General features: G+C 40.9%; 1 protein-coding gene across 1 annotated transcript; it reads left to right on the forward strand.

Annotated features, from left to right (window-relative positions):
• Positions 1–2,577: 2,577 nt before the first annotated feature.
• On the forward strand, positions 2,578–11,887 carry LOC307184444 (granzyme A; the record flags this gene model as incomplete). The annotated part of the gene is made up of 5 exons (XM_079917967.1): positions 2,578–2,638; positions 4,384–4,531; positions 6,513–6,654; positions 10,372–10,644; positions 11,735–11,887. 5 exons carry the CDS (start codon positions 2,578–2,580, stop codon positions 11,885–11,887), a joined length of 777 nt encoding a protein of 258 aa, XP_079774093.1.
• Positions 11,888–14,566: the final 2,679 nt, after the last annotated feature.

Raw genomic sequence — 14,566 nt, forward strand, 5'->3', positions numbered from 1 at the left:
GATGAAAAATCTGAAAGTGAAATCAAGAAAACACTCCCATTTACCATTGCAACAAAAAGAATAAAATATCTAGGAATAAACCTACCTAAGGAGACAAAAGACCCGTATGCAGAAAATTATAAGACACTGATGAAAGAAATTAAAGATGATACAAATAGATGGAGACATATACCATGTTCTTGGATTGGAAGAATCAACATTGTGAAAATGACTCTACTACCCAAAGCAATCTATAGATTCAATGCAATCCCTATCAAACTACCACTGGCATTTTTCACAGAACTAGAACAAAAAATTTCGCAATTTGTATGGAAACACAAAAGACCCCGAATAGCCAAAGCAATCTTGAGAACAAAAAAAGGAACTGGAGGAATCAGGCTCCCTGACTTCAGACTATACTACAAAGCTACAGTTATCAAGACGGTATGGTACTGGCACAAAAACAGAAAGATAGATCAATGGAACAGGATAGAAAGCCCAGAGATAAACCCATGCACATATGGACACCTTATCTTTGATAAAAGTGGCAGGAATGTACAGTGGAGAAAGGACAGCCTCTTCAATAAGTGGTGCTGGGAAAACTGGACAGGTACATGTAAAAGTATGAGATTAGATCACTCCCTAACACCATACACAAAAATAAGCTCAAAATGGATTAAAGACCTAAATATAAGGCCAGAAACTATCAAACTCTTAGAGGGAAACATAGGCAGAACACTCTATGACATAAATCACAGCAAGATTCTTTCTGACCCACCTCCTAGAGTAATGGAAATAAAAACAAAAATAAACAAATGGGACCTAATGAAACTTCAAAGCTTTTGCACAGCAAAGGAAACCATAAACAAGACCAAAAGACAACCCTCAGAATGGGAGAAAATATTTGCAAATGAAGCAACCAACAAAGGATTAATCTCCAAAATTTACAAGCAGCTCATGCAGCTCAATAACAAAAAAACAAACAACCCAATCCAAAAATGGGCAGAAGACCTAAATAGACATTTCTCCAAAGAAGATATACAGACTGCCAACAAACACATGAAAGAATGCTCAACATCATTAATCATTAGAGAAATGCAAATCAAAACTACAATGAGATATCATCTCACACCAGTCAGAATGGCCATCATCAAAAAATCTAGAAACAATAAATGCTGGAGAGGGTGTGGAGAAAAGGGAACCCTCTTGCACTGCTGGTGGGAATGTGAATTGGTTCAGCCACTATGGAGAACAGTATGGAGGTTCCTTAAAAAACTACAAATAGAACTACCATATGACCCAGCAATCCCACTACTGGGCATATACCCTGAGAAAACCGAAATTCAAAAAGAGTCATGTACCACAATGTTCATTGCAGCTCTATTTACAATAGCCCGGAGATGGAAACAACCTAAGTGCCCATCATCGGATGAATGGATAAAGAAGATGTGGCACATATATACAATGGAATATTACTCAGCCATAAAAAGAAACGAAATTGAGCTATTTGTAATGAGGTGGATAGACCTAGAGTCTGTCATACACAGTGAAGTAAGTCAGAAAGAAAAAGACAAATACCGTATGCTAACACATATATATGGAATTTAAGAAAAAAAAATGTCATGAAGAACCTAGGGGTAAGGCAGGAATAAAGATGCAGACCTCCTAGAGAACGGACTTGCGGTTATGGGGAGGGGGAAGGGTGAGCTGTGACAGGACGAGAGAGAGTCATGGACATATACACACTAATAAACCTAGTAAGGTAGATAGCTAGTGGGAAGCAGCCGCATGGCACAGGGATATTGGCTCGGTGCTTTGTGACAGCCTGGAGGGGTGGGATAGGGAGGGTGGGAGGGAGGGAGACGCAAGAGGGAAGAGATATGGGAACATATGTATATGTATAACTGATTCACTTTGTTATAAAGCAGAAACTAACACACCATTGTAAAGCAATTATACCCCAATAAAGATGTTAAAAAATAATAATAATAAAAAAAAATAAACAACAACAAAAAAAAAGAATCTAACTTCAGTTTTCCCTTGATGATTACCCAGCAATCTCAACAATGAATGCATCAAATATCTGTCCTTTCCGCCACTAGAATAGGTTTAAAGATGCTATTTCAAAATAATTTCTTATACAGACTTGAATTCTCAGATTTTTAAATAAACTCATATTTGAAAGTGAAAAAGTTGCCAAAGAAGAGCAATTTTCTATTTAATGTTCTTAATTTAAAATAGTCCCCATGGCTGATTTGCTTCGTTGTGCAACAGAAACTAACACATTATTGTGAGGCAATTATGCTCCAATAAAGATGTATTAAAAATAATAATAATAAATAAAAATGAAACAGTCCCCATGGCTTCACATTTACCCTTTAAGGTAGGAAAGGTCTAACCCTGAAGGAAATGTGAAACAAATAAGTAACCACACCATCTCTAAAATAAAGCTATGTTTTCCAGTAATAAAATACCAAACTCTTTAGCCACATAGCAGAGAAAGATAAAAAGAAAGAACCCACATCCTTTGTGTTTCATTATATATTACTAAGTCAGTACCTGAAACTAAATAGTCTCCATATGTGAGTAACAGAAGCCATGAAAATTCCTTTCCTTTTCTCTTTTCCCACTGGCATGTGTCTCCTTCTAATTCCTGGAGGTAAGACACATTTCCATATGCTTTTTAGTTTTGCTTATAAGAAAATAGACTTTTATATTGCTTTAATTTTTGTTTAATATTGTGTAAAAGGGAAAAAGAAATCACAACTTAATTTCCAATAATTTTTCATGTTACGTTTTTTCTTTGCTATCTAAATGGTATATTGGCTTTTTAAGATGAAAACATACTCTATTGTGTCTACAGCAAAAATATGAAAGCATTAACTATATCTGGAGGTTATCATAAATTCAGGCCAGATCTACAGAGCTCAACCTTCAAGTGAAAAACCAACAAAGCCATTAAATTGGGGATGGATAGATTACTTATTAACTGGAGGGCTCAGTCATACAGATACAACTGAGTAGTCATAGCTCTCAGATAAACCTTAAAACTTTGGTTTTCAGAAGGTATTTGTGAGTGCCTATTTCCAGCAGTGGGGGTGGTGAAGAAAGCAATAACATCAATGTAAAATACTCTAATGAAGTGTGTGTGTGTGTGTGTGTGTGTGTGTGTGCGCACGCGCGCGCGCGCGCCAACACTGCATAAAACTTACAATGAAGTATAGCAGTATTCTATGTGGTTTACTTATACTCTTCTTAAGTATCATTGTTATCAGCCCATTTCATATATGAGGAAACCAAGGCACAGAGAGGTTAAGTCCATTTACTAAAGTCATCAACTAGTAAGTAGTAGGGCTGGGATTTGAACCCAGAGTTCAGGTTCTTAACCACACACTATGATATCTTATAGCTCAATGATACCTTCAGAGCTGGGATTCTTAATGTGGGATCCATGAGCTCCTTCAAGGCCATGGATGGGCATCAAGAAGTCTGTGACTCTCCCAAAACTGTATGCAAATATTTACATGCATCTGTGTGTCTGTATTATATCAGATTCTCAAATGGCTCTATATTTCAAAACTAACAAAGGTACAGAGCCACTACTTTAGGCAAACAGTACATCACAATGGAAAGGATATGATTTTTCATGATGCGGAACTGTATTAGAAGACTGCTTTGCTATTTATTAGTTGTGCAAACTTGGGCGAGGTGATTGCCCTGTCTAAACTTCATGTTCCTTATCTCTACATGGGAATAATAACACCCACCTTGCATTGTAGCAAACATCAGAACCAGTGTCTGAAACTAACCAGTGCCTGGTAAATCATAGATGCTTTCATTATTATTGCTACTATAGTTGTTGATTTTTTTTCTCTGAATTTAATATAACTTACCAAACCATCATTCCAAATAATAATCTCACCATGGAACACTGTGAGATTTTTAAGATCAATAACACAGTGTCCCACCCAAGACTGAGAAACTGCAGCCTGTAATAGGAAGTGAACAGACTAGTAAAGGCAGAAACAGGAGAATGGGGTTTCTCCCCAATCTGCTTTTACTGTGTGATGTTAAGTCTTTAACCTTTTTGCTTTTTGAGCTTTAAGAAAAGAGACTCTATTGCCTGACATTTTCTACCTCCTAGAGGTAGGAAGGAGACAGACATTATGTTAAAGGTGTTTTGCATTCTTGAGGAAGAGAAGATTGTTTAAGTTCAAGATGCTATTATACAGAGCTGTCATGGAAAATTTTAAAAACTCTGTGCCACCTGGACTGCTTTGATCTTCTCTCCCTGACGCAGAGTGCACATCTATGTACTCGATCTCGATCTATTCATTATATCAGAACTTTTCAGAGGAAGCATGACTTGGTAAGATAGGATTTCACTCTGGATCACTCTTTTAGTTTTTCCAGTATCCTGTGAGGGAATTATAAGAGGAAAAGAAGTACCACCTCACACAAGACGCTACATGGCTCTAATCAAAGGGCTGAAAGTCTGTGCAGGGGCTTTGATCAAAGAAAACTGGGTGTTAACAGCTGCTCACTGTGACCTGTAAGTAATTCTGAGCTCCTCTCATTCTCAGGCAGTTTGCGGGGTGGGGTGGGGGGGACAGGGGCTGTGAAAATGAAGTCCAAAACCAAAATTAGCTAGGGATGGAGAAGAAAGTACACAAGCACATTCACTGATATGTACTATTATTAACTTTATCTCTATAAGCAAAGGCCAGATCCTATAGAATAAAATTGAAATACATGACCATTTTCTCATATTATTTAAAAATATTTTTTGCTATAAATACCAATATTATCAACATTTTGAAAAAAATGGTGAGAAATAGCACTCATAATCTTATCAACTTCACACAATCACTGTTAATATTTTGCTATATTTAGTTGCAGGCTTTTTCCATAAGTATATTTTACACAGTTGAGCAAGTTAAGTGTTCTCTATGATTACAAGCGATTTACTTACTATTATATAATTAGTTTTGTCCCATGTTGCTACATATTAGATTGAACCATAAGAAATTACTGATATTTAACTGTTTGACTTTACAAAATAGCCATTTCCTATGGTTCAAACTAATGTTTTTCCTAATTGTGATTTGAAAGTCAAAATAACGTTTATCACAAGGATATGCTGCTGTTTTCTTTAACAGTACCTGTTGTTGGTACCTACTATTTCCCTGCTCACTTTTGCATAAATTGCATGAATAAAAGAAGAGACTTAAAAACTAGCTTCCCACAAAGAAGATCAAAAGAGATCCGCATTACGTTGTTGTATCAAATGAGAATTTATCAAGTAGGAAATTCAGCACAATGTACACTGTGAAGATCACCACTGGCACTTTTGATTAACAGACCCACTTGGTGCAAAGTCTGTCCGGCAAATCAAGAAATGCTTGCACCCACCTCTCCCGGATTAGCTATCATTAGGTTCACAAACTAGACTTGGCGGCTAGCGGTTTATTTGCTCCTGTGTGTGTGTGTGTTTAGATTCAGCTTTAAAATTTCACTATAAAGTTGATTCATTTCTTCAGTCTTACCTATTAAAAGCCTGACTCTTTTCCATCTTTGTCATCTTTTTTTTTTTTTTTCTGGTACGCGGGCCTCTCACTGTTGTGGCCTCTCCCGTTGCGGAGCACAGGGTCCGGACGCGCAGGCTCAGCAGCCATGGCTCACGGGCCCAGCCGCTCCGCGGCATGTGGGATCTTCCCGGACCGGGGCACGAGCCCGTGCCCCCTGCATCAGCAGGTGTACTCTCAACCACTGCGCCACCAGGGAAGCCCCATCTTTGTCATCTTTGAAGACTTAAGCAAGGTACACGGTCTCCCTGAAACACAGAAAAGCAAACCCACTACCTCTGCTCTCACTCTTAGGTTTAGTCTCTAGGTCTTGGGTTGAGTCTCTTCCATTAAGTGTTGATTCCACAAATCCAAGGCAGATGGAGACACTGGCAGCTCCTCTTCCTGCAGCAGTCCTCTTTGGTCAGCACCCAAGCATACCTCTCCAGGCCTTGCCAACCAACGCTCTTGCCTCTGCCGGAAGACCTGGGATTTCTCTCCTGTTGCTTCTTCCTTGAAAAGATGTGAAGCTGAAGCACCTAAGATAACACGTCTTGGGAGTTTTAGGTAAAAATAACTAAAACAGGGCTTCCCTGGTGGCGCAGTGATTGAGAGTCCGCCTGCCGATGCAGGGGACACGGGTTCGTGCCTTGGTCCAGGAAGATCCCACATGCCGCGGAGCGGCTGGGCCCGTGAGCCATGGCCGCTGAGCCCGCGCGTCCGGAGCTTGTGCTCCGCAACGGGAGAGGCCACAACAGTGAGAGGCCCGCGTACCGCAAAATAAATAAATAAACAAATAAAAAGTAACTAAAACACCAAAAGAAAAAAACCTCATAAATTCCCCCCTGCCTTGCTGTGCTTGTTTATAAATAGGAAACCATCTGAAATAACTGGTCAGATTTAATAAGTTCATGCTTAATTTCATCTATTCCCTCACATAAATGATACATCGTCCTTGTTTTTTTCCAGGAAAGGCAATCCTCGAGTTATTCTTGGGGCCCACTCTACCTCCCATAAAGAGAAATATGACCAAGTATTTTCCATTAAAAAGGCAATTCCCCATCCATGCTTCAATCCACAGACATTTGAAGGGGATCTTCAACTCCTTCAGGTAAATATGGCGTTTTTTTTCAATAACTATTTTGAAATTGCAAAATTTTGAAATTTGACCAGTTTAACTTGAAACTAGTTTTTACACACTGGCCTCATAGCCAGTGGTTGGCTAATGCCAGGATGTAAGGGTAAGAAGTACAGATGGGACCCAGCGCAATTGTACAGATGTTCACCCTCTTGGAATTCAGTTCAATTTAACAGATATTGACAGAAGTCCTACTGTGGTAAGACCTGTCAATCCAAAGTGGTAATGCCACCAGCAACTCAACTGCAGACAAACCACATTGCATTTATTGATTCTTGCTCAGCAAGGGAGACTGTACACCATGAGGAGCCATAGGGTGGCTCAGTAAGAGAGTGTTAGATGGGGCTTATCCTAGGATTTGTCAGATGAGGGGGAGGGTTCTAGGAAGTAGGAGTTTGCTCTGAACTGACTGTTCTCAGGAAGTGGGGTAATTCTATGACTGAGTATCTCAGTGAATCTTACTTATCTAGGAGGCTAAATCTGTGATTGATAAGAAGCAGCAATCACTCGTTTTAGCCGATAGGGGGCGCTTGGTCATTTTTGTGGTGGGCACAATGACCTTGCTTTTGCCTGTACTCAAACCTGACTGCAGAGTGGCCTGGGTTTTGCTCCCTTCTTGAGGCTCACCCTGTCTGATATTGGTGCTCTATGACAAGTGTTCATGATCAACAGGAAAAATCGTGGCCCAGCTGTGAGTGCCAGTAAGCTTTTCTCTTCCTCATAAGATAAATAGGTTCTGTTCTCAAAGTGTTCACAGTCTAGTGGGAGAGACAGACAAATACATCAACAGCTCTGATCTGGTGGTATGTGACTCATCGGTGATGGAGATGACTAAGACGGGGACTCTACGGGAGCACATGGTGTGTCCAGGGGGTCAGGGAAGCTTTCTTAGAGAAGGTGCAGGGGTTAGTAGGAAAGAAGGAGGAAAGGGCCTTTCGGGCAGGAAGAGCAGTGTGTATAAGAGGAGTCTTTCTGGAAAATGCATTTGGAAGAAGAAGGGAAGAAAGGGAAGTTATCATGAGATCTGAGAAAGCGGGGACCCACATATTGTGAACCATGGGAAGAAGTTTGAACTTTATGGGGAAGGAAATGGGAAAGTGTTTTAAGCTGGGCAGTGACATGATCAGACTTGTTTTTAGAAGGATTATCTGGCTGCTGTGCAGAAAGTATAACAGAAAAGGCAGAACTGGAAGGCAGAGTGTGAGCTGAGGTTCACGCTTGTCCAAAGGGGCTTGATGAGGAGCTTCCCTAGCAGGAGTCAAGAGGATGCTCAGGGGATCCACACACCCTCATCAGTAGGAGTAAAGACAGGGTCCTAGAGTGCCATGTGTTTCCGGCAAACTCCTCACATTCCCTGCTCCCCAGTACTTATCAGTGACCCCCATACTATCTGCCTTGAGACTCTCAGGCTGGGCCTCTCTCTCGGGTCAATCCTCCTCACCCATACTCTAATTCCCTCCAGTCCCGCTCCCTGGGCAGGGAAAGGCAATTCCCTCCCCTGTCCAGTAGAGGGCACTCCTTGGCCTACTTCCCTCCTGCGGTGTTTCTCCACAGCACGCGCTTCTTTTTTTTTTTTTTTTTAACATCTTTATTGGAGTATAATTGCTTTACAATGGTGTGTTAGTTTCTGCTTTATAACAAAGTGAATCAGTTATACATATACATATGTTCCCACATCTCTTCCCTCTTGCGTCTCCCTCCCACCCTCCCTATCCCACCCCTCCAGGCCGTCACAAAGCACAAAGCACCGAGTTGATCTCCCTGTGCTATGCGGCTGCTTCCCACTAGCTATCTGTTTTACATTTGGTAGTGTATATATGTCCATGCCACTCTCTCACTTTGTCACAGCTTACCTTTCCCGCTCCCCATATCCTCAAGTCCATTTTCTAGTAGGTCTGTGTCTTTATTCCCGTCTTACCCCTATGTTCTTCATGACATTTTTTTTCCTTAAATTCCATATATATGTGTTAGCATACCGTATTTGTCTTTCTCTTTCTGACTTCCTTCACTCTATGACAGACTCTAGGTCCATCCACCTCACTACAAATAACTCAATTTCGTTTCTTTTTATGGCTGAGTAATATTCCATTGTATATATGTGCCACATCTTCTTTATCCATGCATCCGATGATGGACAGCACGCACTTCTGATGTACCTTAGTTTGTTTGTCTGCCCCCCTCGCTGGAATGTAAGCTTCAAAGAACAGATATTTTTGTCTTTTTATTTGTATGCCCTGTACCAGGTAGTATAGTTCCTAGTACATAGCAGACCCTCCATAAATATTTCCTGAATAATTTTGGATAAGGGATGGAATTAAGCCAGACAGTGGCAAAGATCATCAAGAGAAGAGATTCTGCGCTCAGGTTTCAAGAAAGTGGTAGCAGTTGTCAAGTCTCCTTCAGGAACTAAAACTCTTACCTTTACAATAGTGTGGGGTGAGTAGGGGGTACAAGGGGTTCTTGGTCTTGAAGTAAAGTCAGGAAACTCCCCCTCACCTCTGACACTGTGGCCAGTGGGGTGATGTTGCTAGAGAACTCATGAAGAGGGCATCAGGACCTCCGGGCGGTCAACCTTCCACGGTTAAAACCTACCGATGTGCTCATCACTGCTGTGTGTGCCTGACCCCAGGAGAGCTACTTACAAACATATGCATCCCGACTCCAATTCTGATCCATTCATTCAGACCTGAAGTCCTTTCTGGGGGTTCTCCTGTCTCCTTGTCCATCCAACCAGATAACAAGCATGAAGGCTGTGAGAAAGCATGAGTAGGAGAGAAGGAGAGACGTTGCATGTAGGCATTTGAAGTCATGTTCTATGGAGAGATTTTAGACTACGGCCATCTCACTTTCTAAATGCTAGCAGGGTAAGGGTTGGGCACACCAGCAACTCAGAGTGGGCACTGAGGAAGTGGGAACTGTCTAATGTCAGGAAGTGGAGCCTGAAAGCAATGCAATGATAGGAATGTGACAGTGGCCTTTGCTGCTGTGCTCTTATGTTTTTAGAAGGTCTGTAACACCAGGACTCCCTACAGCTTGAGGCAAGAAGAAAAGAAAGAAGTAGAATTATCTTCCTCTACCCTCTACTCAACCTTGATCACACTCCCTGCTCTCCTTGCCTTGACTTTTCAGAAAGAGAGAAAGCAAGGTGGTGAGCCAAGAAGAGAGCTTTAGTGAGTCAAAGAAAAGGGCAGAGCGTGGGTGAGCCCCCAAAGGCAGTTAGGCTGGTTAGCACCTGCTCAGAAGCGGGGAAGCCACATTTCCACGTGGAAAATGAGGACACTGGCCCTTTTCCCACCCCGCCCCACTGCACCTGGAGCCCTGGCTTCCTTCCATTGGTCTCAGTACCAGTCAGTTCACAAACCTAAGACCACCTGAATAAAATAATGATGGCACTCTCCAATACAGCTTTTCAACCACAGAGCTGTCAGCCACCACCAACATAATTTCATCACTGACAGGTCAACTGGACTGAAGTTTATCTAGACCAGCCTAGCAAAACATGCATGAAAAGGTGTGCCGTGACTTTTAAAAAATCAGTAACTGATGGTCAATTAGGTTGGAACAGGACTTCGGCCACGTCCTTCGTAAGAACATGCTAAATAAGCAAGATATCTATTTCAGTCAGCGCTGTTTTCTGGGTTTGGTTACTGTTGTCCTTCCCTAAAACTGCATCTCCTGTCTCTTTTCTAGCTGGATGGTAAAGCAACTATGACCAAAGCTGTAGGAATACTTCGGCTACCGAAAACAGGAGACGATGTCAAACCCCACACCAAGTGTCATGTGGCAGGATGGGGAAGCACCAGAAAAGACACGTGCAAAATTTCAAGTGCCTTGAGAGAAGCCAACATTACTGTGATAGATAGGAAAATATGCAATGATGCCCAGCACTATAATTTTAACCCAGTTATTGATCTCAGTATGATCTGTGCTGGTGGTAGAAAAGGTGAAGATGATTCATGTGAAGTAAGTAAATTAAAAATTTTAACCGTTTGGGGGCTATAGGAAATCAGGCTAAATAGAGTGCCTAGGAACAAGATGGCGGACTGTCATTATTACTTTTTACGTGTGAGGCCTGCAAGAACGTCAGCTTGACACTGGGCTGGTGTGTGCTCCTTTGTCTCAAGGGAAACATTCTGCCCAGGGAAACTTCTCTCGTTCCTAATAATCAGGATCCCATTTAACCACCGCTTATCGATGCTTTTCAGCCCTCTCAGAACTGGTCACATCAGCGGGCATTTATCAGATGGCAGGAACTATATCAAGTCCTATACTCTATGCCACTTGATCCTCAAATAGCCCCATGGGATAGACACTATTATTACCAACTCTATTTTACAGATAGGGAAATTAAGGCTTAGAAAGTTACTTCCCCAAGTTAGATAACTCGACTGTCAGTGGGGAGGACCTGGACTTAGACTGGGGCCATGTGATTCCCAACTCCTGTGTTGTTCTGCCTTTCCATGTGCTTGACTACGGTTTGGCCCTATTTGGAACTCATGATCCAGAAGTGGTTTGCAAGGTCAGAGAGAATATGAAATGAGGGCTGTTGAAAACTGGAAAAGATCCCTAAAAATTGTTTGAACTATCACAAGTACTCCTTGGTCTGAGACGGCTTAACCCATGTCCTCCTTCAGAGCAGGGAGTAGCTCAGATCCCATCTCATGCCTTCAGGCAGCGCCTACATTCAGTTTTTTCCGCTAACATCTACTGACCAAGAAAAGGGGATACAGGTCAACTGAAGGAGACAATTATTTTCACAATTATTTTAAAGGCTTCCTTTGTTATTCTTTCTTTGTTTTACTGATGAAAATGAGTTTGTACATCTTCTCCAGAATTGCCTTTTGCAAAATGAAAATGATCGGAAAATATAAACAAATTGGTGTTAATTGATGCTGAGGGCAGACAATTAATAAAAAGAGATATAAAATTAGCCTTTAAAAAGGAAAGAGAGAAACAATGTGTGAGCGAATGAGTGAATAAATGAATGACTAAAAAGGTAAGTAAATATCTTTGGAAAGCACTCTTGTTTAAAACATATGACTTTCTTTTCCAGGGGGATTCTGGAAGTCCTCTGATATGTGATAACGTTTTCAGAGGTGTCACTTCCTTTGGGAAGTGTGGTAACCCCCAGAAACCTGGCATCTACATTCTCCTTACCAAAAAATACCTCAACTGGATAAAGAAAACCATTGCAGGAGCAATATAACATTTCTTCTTCAAAGTAGAAAATTGAGGTAACCAAGTAAAGGGTGTTTTAACTTGACCTATCTGAAGAAACACCTCACAACCCTCTTAACCTCGTGTACAAATGACAGTCTGTCTGAAATAAAATTAGCAATGAAAGAAATAACCTCCTGCCTTCACTCTTCCACGACTAGTGAAGACTGATTCATCACATGTTCTCTATCCATGGCAAGAGATGTCCCTTGAGAAAAAGTTCCCCAGTTCAGTGATTCTCTGTTTTATTCAGAATTTGAGGATTGTCACTTTTGTGTTCATCCGTAAAAGGAAGTCAGTCTCAGGGAAATTTAGAATATTCTTCTTTCTTCCAAATGAAACTACAAAATATTTGTGGCCTTAGGAATTTAGAGCCTGATATTCTATTCCATGTTGGAATAAGGACAGAGATAAAGAGGGATTTTTCACTTCCTACTCTATGCTTCTGTATAGTTTAACTTTTTACAAAAATTCTAATTATAAATACAGTGGGAAAGATGAAATGTGTGTTTTAGATAGTTGGAAAATTTGGAATTTGAGGTTAGAGATAGTTCAGGACAATTGCATCATTTATTAATTATAAGTAGACTAAAATTTCATAGACCAATAGGCCACAGTCCAGCCAGTATCTTGATATGTATTTTGCCTTAGCTAATCAATTTATACATGCAAGCACTAAGCTTCATTCTATGTTATTCTTTTTTGGGGGGAGTATAATTGCTTGACAATGTTGTGTTAGTTTCTGCTGTACAACAAAGTGAATCAGCTGTATGTATACATATATCCCCTCCTTCTTGAGCCTCACTCCCACCACCAGCATCCCACCCCTCTCAATCATCACGGAGCGCCAAGCTGAGCTCCCTGTGCTATGAGGCTGCTTCCCACTAGCTATCTATTTACACATGGCAGGGTATATATATCCATGCCACTCTCTCACTTTGTCCCAGCTTACCCTTCCCCACTATGTCCACATGTCCATTCTCTACGTCTGCGTCTAGTTCTATGTTATTCTTAATAGATTGTGATATGTAATAAAGGAAAGTGGCTTTTTTATCACCTACCATTTGTATCTCATCTCTTTGTTGTGTTTTTCTCCAAAGAGTTGATTTATAATAAACTCATTCTCTAATAATCCTGGGTGATTTATCCAATTTAATTCCTCAAACATTTCCTGAGGGCCCACCATGTACCAGGCATTACGTCCAGATTTATAAATACTGAGACATGACCACTGCCCTCAAAATATTTGAAGTCTAGTAGAAAACTAGGAGAAATCCATAAATAAGAGGACATATGTTTCAGGTTCTGAAGAACACATAACAGAGTAAGGCTGTCTACTGTGTTGGGAAGGTGATGGGGGAAAAGATAAATAATATTTCACACTCCCAGCAGACCTCACAATTAGCCCTCAGAGCCTTCCTGCTGAGATCTTCCCTGTATTTAGACAGACCAATAAAAATTTCAGATTCCTGACTAGAATGCCACAGACATCACAACAGCCTGGTGGAAAGAATCACTGGTCCACAAGTCAGACACCAATTCCATCACTGGACAGTATAAGACCTTGAGCAGGGAATTAGTCTGTGCCTCCATTTTCACATCTGTAAACAGTAACATAAAAGGGTCTAATGGGAGGTGCCCCCAAAATCTGAAGTTGAGTGGTCCCGTCCTCCTAGCTCACACCTCCTAGGATGGCTGTCATCAAAAAACAGACAATAACAAGTGTTGGCGAGGATGTAGAGAAACCCTCGTACAACACTGATGGGAATGTGAAATGGCACAGACACTGTGGAAAAGTTTGGCTGTTCCTCAAAAGGTTAGACATTGTGTTAACATATGACACAGCAATCCCACTCCTGGGCACATGCAAAAATCCGTGTCCTCACAAAAGCTTGTATATGAATGTTTATAGCAACATCGTTCATAATAACCAAAAAGTAGAAACAACCCAAAGTCTACAACTAATGAACAGATAAACAAAATGTAGTATGTCTATACAATGGAATGTTATTCAGCCATAAAAGGAAATGAAGTACTGATACATGGTATCATGTATGAACATGGCTGAACACAGCTAAAGCTTGAAAACACTATTCTAAGTGAAAGAAGCCAGACAGAAAAGGCCACATGTATGATTCCATTTAAAGGAAACGTCCAGAGTAAGCAAATTTATTGACAGAAAGTAAATGGGTATTTGCCAAGGGGTAGAAGGAAGTGGGGGTTGGGGAGTGGCTGCTAATGGTTATGGGGTTTCCTTTTTTGGAGTGATGAACATCTTTGGGAATTAGATTATGGTTATGGGTGCACAAACCTGTGCATATACGAAAAACCATTGAATTGTACACTTTAAAATGGCCAGGTTTATGCTATGTGAATTATATCTCAATTTAAAAAAAAAAAAAGAGCTGTCTGTCTTCTAAGAATGAAACTAGAAGCAGCAACTTTCAACGGGTGCACAGGGGTTACCCAAGCATCCCACCCAAAGGGAGGGAGTTGTCAAGAGCCCGCTAAATAGACTTGAGAAGAACAAATCAGACAGTATCTCCAAAGGGCATCCTAGAGATTGAGAAATAGCTGAAGAAAGCTATTCTGTTGTAATCTAATCCTCTCTGTTATCACCAGTATGTCTGAGGAAAAGAGACAGGAGAGACAGACCACTTTCTGAAAA

The sequence above is a fragment of the Stenella coeruleoalba genome (assembly GCF_951394435.1).
Source record: "Stenella coeruleoalba genome assembly, chromosome: 3".
NCBI classification, from domain to species: Eukaryota; Metazoa; Chordata; class Mammalia; order Artiodactyla; family Delphinidae; genus Stenella; species Stenella coeruleoalba.